At 41.9% G+C, this 12,253-nt stretch overlaps 1 protein-coding gene across 2 annotated transcripts in view; it reads right to left on the reverse strand.

Moving 5' to 3' along the window:
- SLC38A1 (solute carrier family 38 member 1) overlaps positions 1 to 12,253 on the reverse strand; it is a 42,649-nt gene that overhangs the window by 12,462 nt on the left and 17,934 nt on the right. For both annotated transcript variants that reach the window (XR_010438644.1, XM_064701825.1), the window contains exons 5-11: positions 7,601 to 7,674; positions 5,824 to 5,916; positions 5,426 to 5,507; positions 4,187 to 4,269; positions 3,233 to 3,291; positions 2,399 to 2,518; positions 124 to 203 (exon numbers count right to left, since the gene is read on the reverse strand). Coding sequence is in view for 1 of the 2 variants with exons in the window: in XM_064701825.1 (XP_064557895.1) it covers positions 124 to 203; positions 2,399 to 2,518; positions 3,233 to 3,291; positions 4,187 to 4,269; positions 5,426 to 5,507; positions 5,824 to 5,916; positions 7,601 to 7,674 (591 nt within the window). In the remaining variant the exon portion in view is untranslated. The remainder of the gene's footprint in view (positions 1 to 123; positions 204 to 2,398; positions 2,519 to 3,232; positions 3,292 to 4,186; positions 4,270 to 5,425; positions 5,508 to 5,823; positions 5,917 to 7,600; positions 7,675 to 12,253) is intronic.

The raw sequence follows: 12,253 nt of genomic DNA on the forward strand, positions 1-12,253 counted from the left end.
TGATGAGTGTTACTAAAGCACACCTCTGAGTGGTACAAATGACTCAGAGCACCTCTGTGCTAACACTTCCCATGTAAAATGGGTCAAAACAATAAACTGTTTAAAAATATAAAAAAGGCTTACTCTTTAAGTTCGCTGTAAATCGGGAGGACTGATGGGTGGCACACAAATGCAAAAGCAATGGTGGGCAAAGCGTACACGGTCTGTTCAGAGAGAATTTCAGAAAATAAGTTAAGAAGAAGTATTTTCCCCAGTGGTCTGAAGAAATGTTCCACGTTCAACTACCTCAGCTCCAAGCTCTCTGGACTCTTCAAACAAACACTGAGAGCCTTTCTGAGAAGGCAGAAGACCTGTCCCTTAGCATGTATTTAACAAAATGGGGAAACCAGGGCGCTTTCAACAGGAGGACAAAGTCTTGCCTTGGTGGCACCAGTGCAGCACTGACTGTGCTCACAGAGCACAGAGCTGGCTTTGCCACGCTGCTGCTGCCTTTGCCCCCTGGGATGGGTCTGCCTGCCCAGCTACTGCCACCATCACTAGCACAGTGTCACGGTGTCACGCGTGAAAGGGACGTGTGGTGGGTCACGGCTACGCTACCCTGCCTTGGCATGGAGAGGGGTGCGCGCCCATGGGGCTAAGGCTGAAGTCCTGAAGAGGAAGCCCGTATCCAGACTGTAAGAAAAGAGAACAGGAATGCAGAACTTACAAAGAAATGGATATTTCAAGGTACCAGACTGAATCCCTTAATTTCACAGGCCAACAAAAGGACCAGGAGAGCTGTGGAGGGAGCATGCTTTTTCTTGGGGAAAGAGAAACACCATTATGTCACCAGAAAGGGCAGAAGGCCTCCAAGTGGGACCTCAGCCCCTTCTCCGCTAACAACTTGGGTGGGTTTCAGCCCTCAGCCAAACTTCAAAAATGGCATCAGTTCTCAGGCACTTCCATTCTCCTGAGGGAACAGGTATGAGCAGAGGTCACATACCTGAAATTATAGGTAATTATAGGTCCTCCTCTAAGGACAACATGAGTCTATTCTACATGCAGCTCTGTCCTGCCCTCTGAGATCTGCTTGTGCTGGTCACAGGCATCCCCTTCCCACACAAGACATCCTATGGTGCGCCTCAGGCCTGACAGATTCAGTAAATGTGCTGGTTGCTCTCCGGATGTCCTTCCTTGCCCAGGCCTTTGCCACCTCTCCCTCACTCACAGCACAGTACTGTTGTGGTGTCTCCATCTGTAGGATATTCAGAAGTTGCCTGGACATCATGCTAGGTGGCCTTACCTCAGCACAGAGGTTTGACCAGGTGATTTCCAGGTCTCTGCCAACCTCAGTTGTCCTGTTCTGTGAAACTGTCCTGTCTCCTCTCACACACTGAAGCTGCTAAAAAGACTGGCAAATTGTTGGCCCAGAGGGCAAGCCTCTGGAGTTCAGCTCCTAATTCAGATGGACTGATCCTTCCGAGGTGCCTCCATTGGCCCTGAGGCAAATGCTGACACTCACTGAAGAAGAAGACTACCCTTCAAAGTTTACAGAAGTATACCTACACCTAAGCTGCCATGGCACAGCAAGTTAACTAATTCTTGGTTCATCATGATGGATCTGGGGTGATAGTTACCTCCAGCCAAAGAAAAGTGCTTCACCTGGCTTCTTCAACTGAAGCTGGTGGGTTAAATTTTAAAAAAATATATTTGCACACCTCTGCTATAAATGTGCATTCCCTATGAAAGTGACTAAGGCCCTGAGGACCACATCCTGATGGATAAAGTGCTGTTTCACTGGGAGCACTGCATCCCAGCACAGCTGACAGGAACCATCCTCCTGCAGGTAGAGACAGCTGCCCTCTCACATTCTCTTAGACCAACTTTTTCTGCAGCTGTGTGGTGATGGAGGGAAGCATCCAGCTGAAGGGCAACCAAATTTTTGCTGGATTAACTTTCAACAATATCCTTTTCACAGTCCAGTTCACCACATGGCTACAGAAACTTGTACCCTGTTACAAAGAAGTGATTTGGGTGCAAGACAGAGGTTTTGGGCTTTGGATGGAGATGTGACCTACTCAGCCTCTACTGAGCAACAGCCTAAAGGCACAGTTGCAGCACGGATAATGAGCAGCAGTGGAAAGGAAAAATCTCCTGAAGAGAGCCGTTATTGTCCAGGGGTAGCTTGGGCTCGTAGCCTTAACACCTCTGTGCCAGGGCAGGACAAGACTGCAAGGAGCCACATTCCCCATGGCATCTCTGCAAGGCTGGGCAAGGACACCCGCTGTGCATTAACCACTGGGTCACAAGTGGAACCATGGAGAATCAGGCCCTTTGTGGTGCTGATCAGAATGCGAATATGGGGTGTAGGTGCATATATTATGTGAATTAAAAGTAAGTATTATAAAAAGAAACATACCTTGGAATTAAAGATAACATACTTTGGCTTACACGTATGTTCTGAGCTATTTGATAGGATAGATGATGTTGCATTTAGCCCTTGTCCATCACAGGGAATTTGAAACTTCTTGTAAATAACCTAGAATAAGAGGAGAAGACAGCTAATTGCTAAAATAATAATGAAAAGCAAATTGGAATTTAAATATCAGTGGAATTGTGGTCGTCCTGACCTGCATCAGCAATAGTGTGGCCAGCAGGACTAGGGAAGTGATCATTACCCTGTACTCAGCACTGGTGAGGCTTTCCCTTGAGTGTTGTTTCCAGTTCTGGGCCTCTCACTACAAGAAGGACATTGAGGTGCCACAGCATATCCAGAGAAGGGCAACAGAGCTGGTAAAGGGCTGAGAGTGAGCCATAAGAGGAGCTGCTGAGGAAGCTGGGGATGTTGAGCTTGGAGAAAAAAAGGCTGAGCAGGGGCCTTATTACTCTCCACAGTTGCTTGATAGGAGGCTGTAGCCAGGTGGAGCTCAGCCTTTTCTTCCAGGTAACAAGTGACAGGATGAGAGGAAATGACCTTAAGTTGCACTAAGGGGCATTCAAACTGGACATTAAGAATGTTTTTTTTAATGGAAATGGTTGTGAAGCATTGGAAAGACTGCCCAGGGAACTGGTGGAGTCACTATCCCTAAAAGTGTTCAAAAACACACAAGTGGATGTTTCACTTGAAGACATAGTTTAATGGTGGACAAGGTGCTCGGTTGACAGTTGGACTTTTCCAGTCTCTTCATCGCCGACACCTTAACAATCCTGATTTCAAGTGATTCATCCAACAAAGAAAGCAAGCTAAACTTACCACTACCAGGAAAAATACCATGCAGCTTAATGAAAATCCACTGGTGTAGCCAAGGTATCCTGAAAGAAATTAAGAGGAAGTCTCATACAGAATAATTTTATTAGTCTTATCTTGATTTTTACTGCTTTTTGCTTCTGAGTGAAAAATTAAAATGTATTAAACATTTAATATGTGCTGTGAACTTCTGGGCAGGACAAGAGCATGTCCTGTTGGTGTGGGAGTCTCCCAAAGTCTTTCAAGTCTCCCAGCTTTTGGGCAAGACTAAGCCTCGCCGTGACCTGTTGTGACTTCCTCAGGGTCACCTTTACCACAGTTTAACTAACTTTACTTTTAAAAGAGGCTGTGATAATTGAAAAAAACCTGAAAGTGTGCAATTGCCATCTGAATATGACTCAGGTTCCCTAAGTCATGTCAGCTGAGTTTCAAAAAAGAAGATCCCAAATGGACTTTGGTGCCAAATGTTACCAGCATGGTTTTTAAAAAATACACTGCGTACCTACTGGCATTGCAGTTGGATTGAAACACATCTGAAAATGCAATTCTCTGTACATATCTTACTTCAAAGTCCAATACTTCCAATTAACCTCACCAGTAAAATTTTCATGCAGATAGAAAAGTAACATTTTTTGTAATCTCACCAGTTGTGAACTTGTTTTTATAGGCCACACATAAAATTGAATTACCTTATGAAATGAAGACCCTCTTAACTATAATTTGTAAAATCAATTTCCACAATTGTGTGGATAAAGCTGGTTAATACTGAGCTCAATCACTTTGATAATTTAGGCCTACTTGTTTCAAAATGCTCAGAACACAGATTATTTCTGGATCAGGGAGGCTATTTAGATAACAATGAGAGCACATTTTTCTTATAGTTGAATTGTCAGTTTGGCCATCAGTGGCACAATATTTGGGTTCCTCTTTTTGATTCTCATGGTGGCATTTTCATCTTACCTAAGTTCTTCAGGAGACATAAAGGGAGGATTATACAAAGCGTCACTGCGACAACAAGAATCCGCCCATCCACGTACCATTCCCTGTATAAAACATTAAAAAATCCATACCATGAGCACATCCTAAACATTTTCTGGTTTTCCTCACCAGTCATCCTCTTTAATTGCTGTACTTACAGAACTATCTTTGGTCTCCTTACCCTACGTGTTTCTAATAAAGGACAGAAAGGATCACATCTTGGCTTTGTAGACTCGTTAGGTATCCATGGAACTGCTCTGACTCAGGTAGGGCAGATTTCCAGAGTCACCAAAGTATCACCCTACCATGGAGATCAGTGCGTGGGTCTGAGAGGCAGAACCACCAGCTCTGTAACCTGACACAAGCCACCCTGCCACGACAATGAAAGATCACACAGAGGGCCAGAGAGCGCAGTGGGGCTGGGGGGCCACCACGAGTCATTTGCCAAACCACCCAGGCACGCGACTGGAGCAGCAAACCAGGCTCCAGCGGGATGGCAGGCACTAGCTAGCCCAAGTCTGCATCTCCTCTACCAAAGTGCTTTGCATCCTACTGTAAAGAAAGAAAGAGGAGAAGGGGCAGTGTTAGTGATCTTCTGTACGGCCTATTTCCATTGCTTGGTCCAGTACAGCAGGAAAGCCTAAGAATGGAATCTCTACAACCTTCTCCTACACTGCAGCGCACCATATAATCCAGTGCAAGGGGTATTAACTGGTATAAAAAAATGCTACCCCTCTACTAAAATAGCTGGCAAATGCTAAAGAGAGATAAGGGGCAGAAATCTTAGTTATATAAATATTCTGCAATGGTCATATGCTAGTTGCAAAGAATTTCACTTTGTGGACATTGTTTCAGGGGCAAAATCATGTAAGAGACTGAGAATTCATGGAAACACATAATATCTTTAACTTGCATTGTTTACAATATTTCAAGTGTTGCCTAACACTGTAAAATATTGGATTCTATAAGAGTTTTGTATATAACGAAATTTTTCATGAAAAGCTGGTGTGCAAAAAGGGCAACTAAAGTTTCATTCCCTATCCATTGTCTCCTTCCCAAATTTATCTTGTCTTTTATTAACCCCCTAAGATATTCCTGTGAAAATCTACTTTGACAAACCTAAAGGCCATCCAATACTTCAGAGCTTTTATAAACATATTCTTAAAATTTACTATACATTTTAAATTCTACAATCTAAGTAACAGAACTAATTCAACTTACGAAAAAGTTTCTTCTTTTCCCATTAGAAACTTTATGGCAGAAGGCAACTCATTTTTGACTATGAAGAGATAGCTCAACATTGCTGGAGGAAGAATAAGATAATTTTAGAAAATGGGTAAAATAGTTTGTGGAACAAGTACCGAGAAGCATCCTTGACCTTCTCCCTCCCACATCAGTGTCTGATGATAGAAAACCCCAAACTATGACTGACTGTAAATCACTGATCACTCAGTAATGCAGTGTTTTTAAAGGGCTGCATGCAAAATGATAGCCACAGCTATACTGAGGACCATGAAGGTCCTTGGATGTCATGGAGAGAAGGAACCTGACTTGTTTGCAGCTGTAAAATTATTGCGATTTTCCAAGCCTTTTTTTTCAATATTCTTTATTTCCTTTACCTCCAATATTCTGAAGAGATGTAGATCCAAAGACAATCATTTTCCCTGGGGTGCCAAAGATCTGCTCACCAAGCTTTTCATACACCATGCAGCCTGCATGAGAAGAAGGGGAGAAAGGTAACAACCACACCACTGAAAGCTGTTGAGTCAAAGCATTCACGATTCCTTTTCAGCCAAGCACCTATCTATGCAGCCCAACCTGCCATTTGCAAGTAAATAGGGAGCTCCCTTGTAATTTCTAGGGCTGAAAATTATGTAGGTATATTTTCCTGACTTCTAAAAATGTTGTTGTTGGCTACCAGTCACTTCTGAAATGGAAGATCTTAAAGAGAGTTTTACACACTTTTAATGAGTGTGTCTATACCCTGAGTGACATGTTAAGTCCTGGTATCCTCATCCCAGCATATTAAGTTTTTCACTTGCAATGAGAGTAATGTAGAAAGGCTCCTCTCCAGAAGAAACTCAGCACAGCAGGATCCACAAGTCAGCCCAGGCAGCCTGGACACACACTACTGCCATTCTGCAGTTCTGCTTGCCTTGACTCAATGATCAGATGAGGACAGCCACTGGTTTAGAGGATCATTTATGGCTTCTAATGACAAAGCCTCAAATTGTGAATTCTCAGTGTTGTATGTTTTTGGTAAAGCAGGCAAAGGTGTAAAAGATAACTAAAATTCCTTTCCAAATATCTGTCAAGCTTGTGAAACTCCTCCATTAATTGGTTTGTGTTTATGTTAAATTTTTTTTTTTACTTGTCTGTGATGCAGGCTGATAAAAATGAGTAGTGGACATTGTGAAGATGGTGAGATACATAGGAACAGAAAGAGAAATACTGGGCAGATTATTTTTGGGATACATTTTTAAAATTATCCCATTATCTGGTTTTGTCTATATTACCTTACTGACATTTCTGCTTTAAAGTTTGTGTAAAAAGTAAGTCTGAGCTTAAATATACCAGCAACATAGAAAAGAGGACTTAGATTTTGGGTGTAATGGGACACAAATGTATCCACATTGAGGAAGCTGTACCTATCTGAAATAGGCAGTTGCTGACATTATACATATTATAACAGTAATCATGTCTGTCCAAATTGCATATTTAAATATTATTCTTATGCACAGATTATTTTTTAAATATGACATTGTTAACAAGGAAACATTGTTAACATTTAGAAATTGTTAACAAGGAAAGAGGCTCTTGGACTTCAGAACACAGCGTCATTTGACATAATACTGTAGGCAACTTCTAATTTTTGTGTTGAGATAGTGTATCTGTGTTACAGTTACACTTCTCTCTGTGAAGGAACTGTTCCCTTTTATTTTTTTCTAAGAAAACTCCACCACAAAGATTATCAGGAGTTTCACATGAACCACTAAGGACAAACTGTGTTTCCAGGTAAGTTTCACCATAGGCAAAGATACATTATATTTCATTTGCAATGCAAAGAAACTATATGAGCTGTTCCTTCTAGCTCACTGAAGATAACATTTCTTCAGTGAAACATTTCTTTCACTGAAGATAACATTTCTGGGCAGCAGAATTCATTCTTTGTCACAAGTATTTCTCTATACAGTGATGATGTTCTCCATTGCCATTCCATAAATTCTTCAAATTCTTGTTAATTCTAGGCTTCTGACTCAAAATGTATCAGGCCTTCCTATTGTGTCAGCAAAGTGATAGAAAATCCCCATCTTACACAAAGCACCTGGCCTCATTTGAACACTTGTCACCTCTTGATTTTTACATTCTGCTGAATGGTGTAGCATCTTAAATTACCTGTTTCCTTTGAACACACCAACAGGAGATGTATTGAATAAATAGACAGCAGTGTGACCGAAACCAAAAGCAGCCTAAAAAAGAACGGAAAATAAAGTTTACCATATGAGATGAGGTCTGACATTGCAATATTTCATGTCAGGTCACGTTCCTATCGACTCTGAGATAATTTTTTATTCCCCTGACAATGCAATAAGCCCTAAAATACATGTGATTCACATCCTGCTTGCAATTCCACCACGGAGGTAGAATACTCTGCATGTAGAGGGATACAACCAAATAAGACTTAGCAGAGATGCAGAGTTACATCTCCTCATATTGAAAAAAGCAAGAATAAAGATGTTTTATCAGAGAGGAATGAAGATTTAACAGAGCACAGACAAGCCAGGTATTTCACTCAAAATCCATTCCAAGGCGCTTTTTTATTTTCTGGAAACAGAGTGAAAATTTAAAGCAAAGTCTTTCATTTAAGGACTTCCATACAAAATGGAAGCATCTTTTCCCAGGACATGTTTCATATGCTACCAAAGGGGTGCCCAAATGGCTTTTTATGTACCTCACAGTGCCCAAGGAGGAGGAAGATGAGGGGAGTTAAGGCTAGACTGGCTTCCCTTGGGAATAAAGGCTGCAACCAAAGGCCTGTACTTTGTCCAGGTAGAGATTCGTGTTGCCTCACTGATGTCAGTCCTGGTCTGACATGATCCATAATTTAACTTCACACAGAAGAATTGCAGGAAGTAATGACCAAACTGTTTGTGTAGGGAAGTTGCTGGCACAAATGACAATTAGTCAGTGCCGGGGGCCAAGTGCATAAAAGCACATTTTCTCATTGCTCAATGTCTTTAATCTAAGCACCATGTGTGCCTTCCCCTCCAACACTCTGACACACAAAGACCTGATGATGTTTTCATGATGTGTGTGAAGAGCATTCAGACAATCCGTTGGCAATCCCTCCCTTTATTATGACAACTACCCTCCGGACACCGAGAAAAACACAACTAAAATTCAAGAGAAAACAAACTGCTGCCATAGATAGGCAGCAACAAATCTTTTTCATAGGAATACATAGAAAGAACAGAATGAGAAGCCTCCTCCCCCACTTTTTTATTAGTTTACACTGGAAATACTTTCGTGCCAAATAACGACCAACTAGTTTCTTGGGGTCAGAGGAACAGGGAGAAACATAAAGAGGTGATAGGAGGAACTGTCCTTAAGCCAGCACAGAGTGATGGCTGACAATAACAACATACTCTTTGTACAGCCCTAAGGGTGTTTCTCCTTGAGAAGGTGGAGAAGGAAAGGAAGATTGTACAAGCTGAGGTCAGTCTGGTCCATTTTTGATGGATTTGCTAAGCCCTGCTGGCCCTGCTGCTGCCCGTGTTCCCTGCCGAGCCGTTCCGCCCCTGTCTGCCTACAGGCACGGCGCTCGGCCCCAGTGCTCAGCTGCAGGGCTGACTCACTCCCAGCCCCAAATGGCCACAGCTCTGCTTGCCAGCATCCAGTCTGTCTTAATATTAAAAACTTCTGTTTTTCAGGCACTGAGCTCATGGAGCCTTTGCAGTGGTAAAAATAACACTCCCAAGCAGCCAGGTATTTATCTGATCTGTTGTCCTTAGCTCCCCATAGAGTTCCTACAGACACTTGGCATTTTCATTAGCACTGTATGAAAAACTTGTTTGTCCTAGGACTGTGGTATGGACAGGAATACTCGTGCCAGAACCACCCCTTGGAAAGGAATGAAAATGTCCATGCCACTCGCTCTGCACAAATTCAAAACAGAAGCAGGAGAGCTTGCACTGCAGTCTCAAAAGCACTCCTCTACTTTTTATTTTGTCTGCTTTCAAAGAAGTGCTGGTGGCTACGGAAGCCAACAGCAGATACAAAAGTTACCTTCCCCCAAAAGAATAAACAGTTTAGGCTAGGGGACTGATACAGTGTTGGGAAGAACAAATTGCTCCTGTGATGCCTTCTGCTGTCTTCTCCCAGATGCCACATTTACCAGGTAAACTGAAACCTGTGCTGTCCCTCCCCTCTGTGGAGTCCCAGGCTTTAGGGCTAGAACACCTGTGAGGATTATGCAGTCACAAGGATTATTTCACTGAGCAGTTCTGAACCCTCAAAAGGTGCAGAGGATGGAAGAGCAGAGGGTTTGCTCTCATACAGCCTCTCTGCAGGTGTGCCAGCTTTCCGTAAAACACTGCAGGAGTTACACTGCAGCTTCCTGGCCCCTTCCAGACACACCCAGCAGAAGTGGCTGCAATGTGAGACTTCAGCTGTAGTCTCATACTATTCCCAATCTAAGACGACCCTCTGCCTCAGCAAAGTGTTTCAGATCACATGCAGTGCTGCATTAAATGCAGGTTGAAAACACCTGGTGCTTGACCAGTCCATATTTCTCTGCAATGTGATCCATCACTTTGGTCCTGGCTCTCCAGGATGAAACCACAAGCAACAACAACTGCTCCTGCCATCCCCAGGTAGTCCAGCTCATCTCTAGTTTTCCAAACTTTTTCTGTTCTCTTTCCACAGCAAAGTTTTCTCTCCTTTTGCATACTGGAAATGATGCTGTCTTTTGGTCTAGGCAACAGCTACAATAACACTGGGATGAAGTTCCTCTGAGCTCCCACCCTCAGTAATTTTGGCTAGAAAGTATAATGCTTTGTTATGGCACTGTTAAGCAAATAAGATGTGTCATTGCCATGTTTGTTTTGCACATCTTTTGCTTAGGATATCAGATCTGAATTGATCCAGATGTTCATGGCAGTACACACTTCACACTTCAGGAGCCCAAAAGTTGTGAGAGTGGAAATCAGGCTGGGTCTGCTTTGTTAGTGCTGAAAATGCTCCCTTCATTTTTCTGCATCTGCAGAATTTTCAGCGATAGTGCACGTCAATACTAGATAAAGCAACCTAGAACCTTTCCAGAACTGTGCTAGTCAAAAGCAGTGAATTTAAGATCTTTCTTATGTGCAAAAAGTAGTGAAAATATTGTTAGGACTCTAATCACCTGCAAAGCAGAAATGATCTACCTGTGACAATGACAGCAGAACTATACACTTATGGGAAAAACGAACAGAATTAGCATGTAAGAAAAACATCTTTCACTAATGGACTAGGTTTAACGCTGAGATTATGGCATGAGAGCAGAACATTCAAAGCAGTTCAACTTTCAAGCCTAGCTACAGACACCATGTTAGGATCCTGCATCTCCAGGCTTCAAAGAGGGAAGCTCTACTGCCTGCTCAGGAAGGTCCTGCTAACTTACTGCCTTTGATCTCAGCTGGCTGCTCTATCTCAAGGCCAACAGATCTAAAGGCATCATAAAGCTAACAAAAAATATTATCCACTTTTAAATACACACAGCTAATTCTATAGAGATCAGTGCTGTCATTTACTGAATGAGACCTCCACATCCATGTTTGGCAGTTTTTTGTACGTGTTGGTACAGATCTACACACTCACTACTCGAGTCACCAATACACCTTGCTAGAAGTTTCTCTGGTGTTCAGGTCACCTTCTCTGATGTTCTATGTCACTTAAAAGAAACTGCATTTTTACATCCTTTAGAACAAACACATGTCACCTAACGCTCATAAAAACTGCTGAAAGAATGAGAAGAGGATGGGATTATAAAACACTAAAGCAGTAAAGACAAATTGAGGCTGCTCCTCTGCTTAGAGCCTGTTAATCAGCCTGTATCAGGTGACAAGCCTGAAAAGATGCAACTTCTTTTTCTCTCCTTACAGTGATGCCTTTTCAGGACTACCTAAAAACAGAGGCCTAAGGCATCAACAGCAGTTATTGCAACCATCAGTTTATACTCTCAGAGATGGAGCATGGGTGGAATATTACACCCAGGTTAGAACACTAGGTAAAAAAGCAGGAAAAATAAAATAAACTCTGTCACTTTGCTAACGAAAGATGTAAAATTACAGTCCAGCCCAGCTTAGTGACAACACAATAATGAGACCTTCTACACTCCTAAAGTAAATGGATTAACTCCTTTGATTACTCCTAGATTTTACCCAGCCACAGCAAACTCTAAGCTAGCAGCATGGATCTATCCTGGCACAAAACTCCAGAGCAGATGGCTATATGTACCCCTTTGGCCATCTACTCTGCTTTGTACAGGGCTCAATTAATTTATTTCCCAAATTCTTAAGAAATGGCAAAAGTTCTATATTTTTAGATTTGACCTTCAAGAAATGACATCTCTTTAGAGCAATCTGTAAACTCAATTACTATGTTGAATTGTTCTCAAATAATGTAAATTATTGTATTTCCTTCCTCAATGAACATTTATCATTGAAATCTGCACACAATTCCCAACTGATTTCTTAACAATCACTTTTCAAAATGAAGCATCTCATACTGAGATCCAGAATAACACTGTCTTAGTCATTCAATGGCGCTGTTTCATTTTTAACTATGAAATTCTCCTTTATAAAAAGTCTCATTTCTTTTTTTTTCTGGAGTTAAGTAGTCCACCTCAGCTCTTTTCTGTACTAAAATCATGGCTATATTTATGTTGGCTTTCAAGGACTCATTAAAGAAACTGTGGGAGTGAGACAGAAATATATGTAACATATAAAGGAAATAAAAACTCTTGGTTTAAAAAAAGTGTTTATTGCACCATGCTTTGAAGAAAGCTCT

The sequence above is a fragment of the Zonotrichia leucophrys genome, chromosome 1A, assembly GCF_028769735.1.
Source record: "Zonotrichia leucophrys gambelii isolate GWCS_2022_RI chromosome 1A, RI_Zleu_2.0, whole genome shotgun sequence".
Lineage (NCBI taxonomy): Eukaryota > Metazoa > Chordata > Aves > Passeriformes > Passerellidae > Zonotrichia > Zonotrichia leucophrys.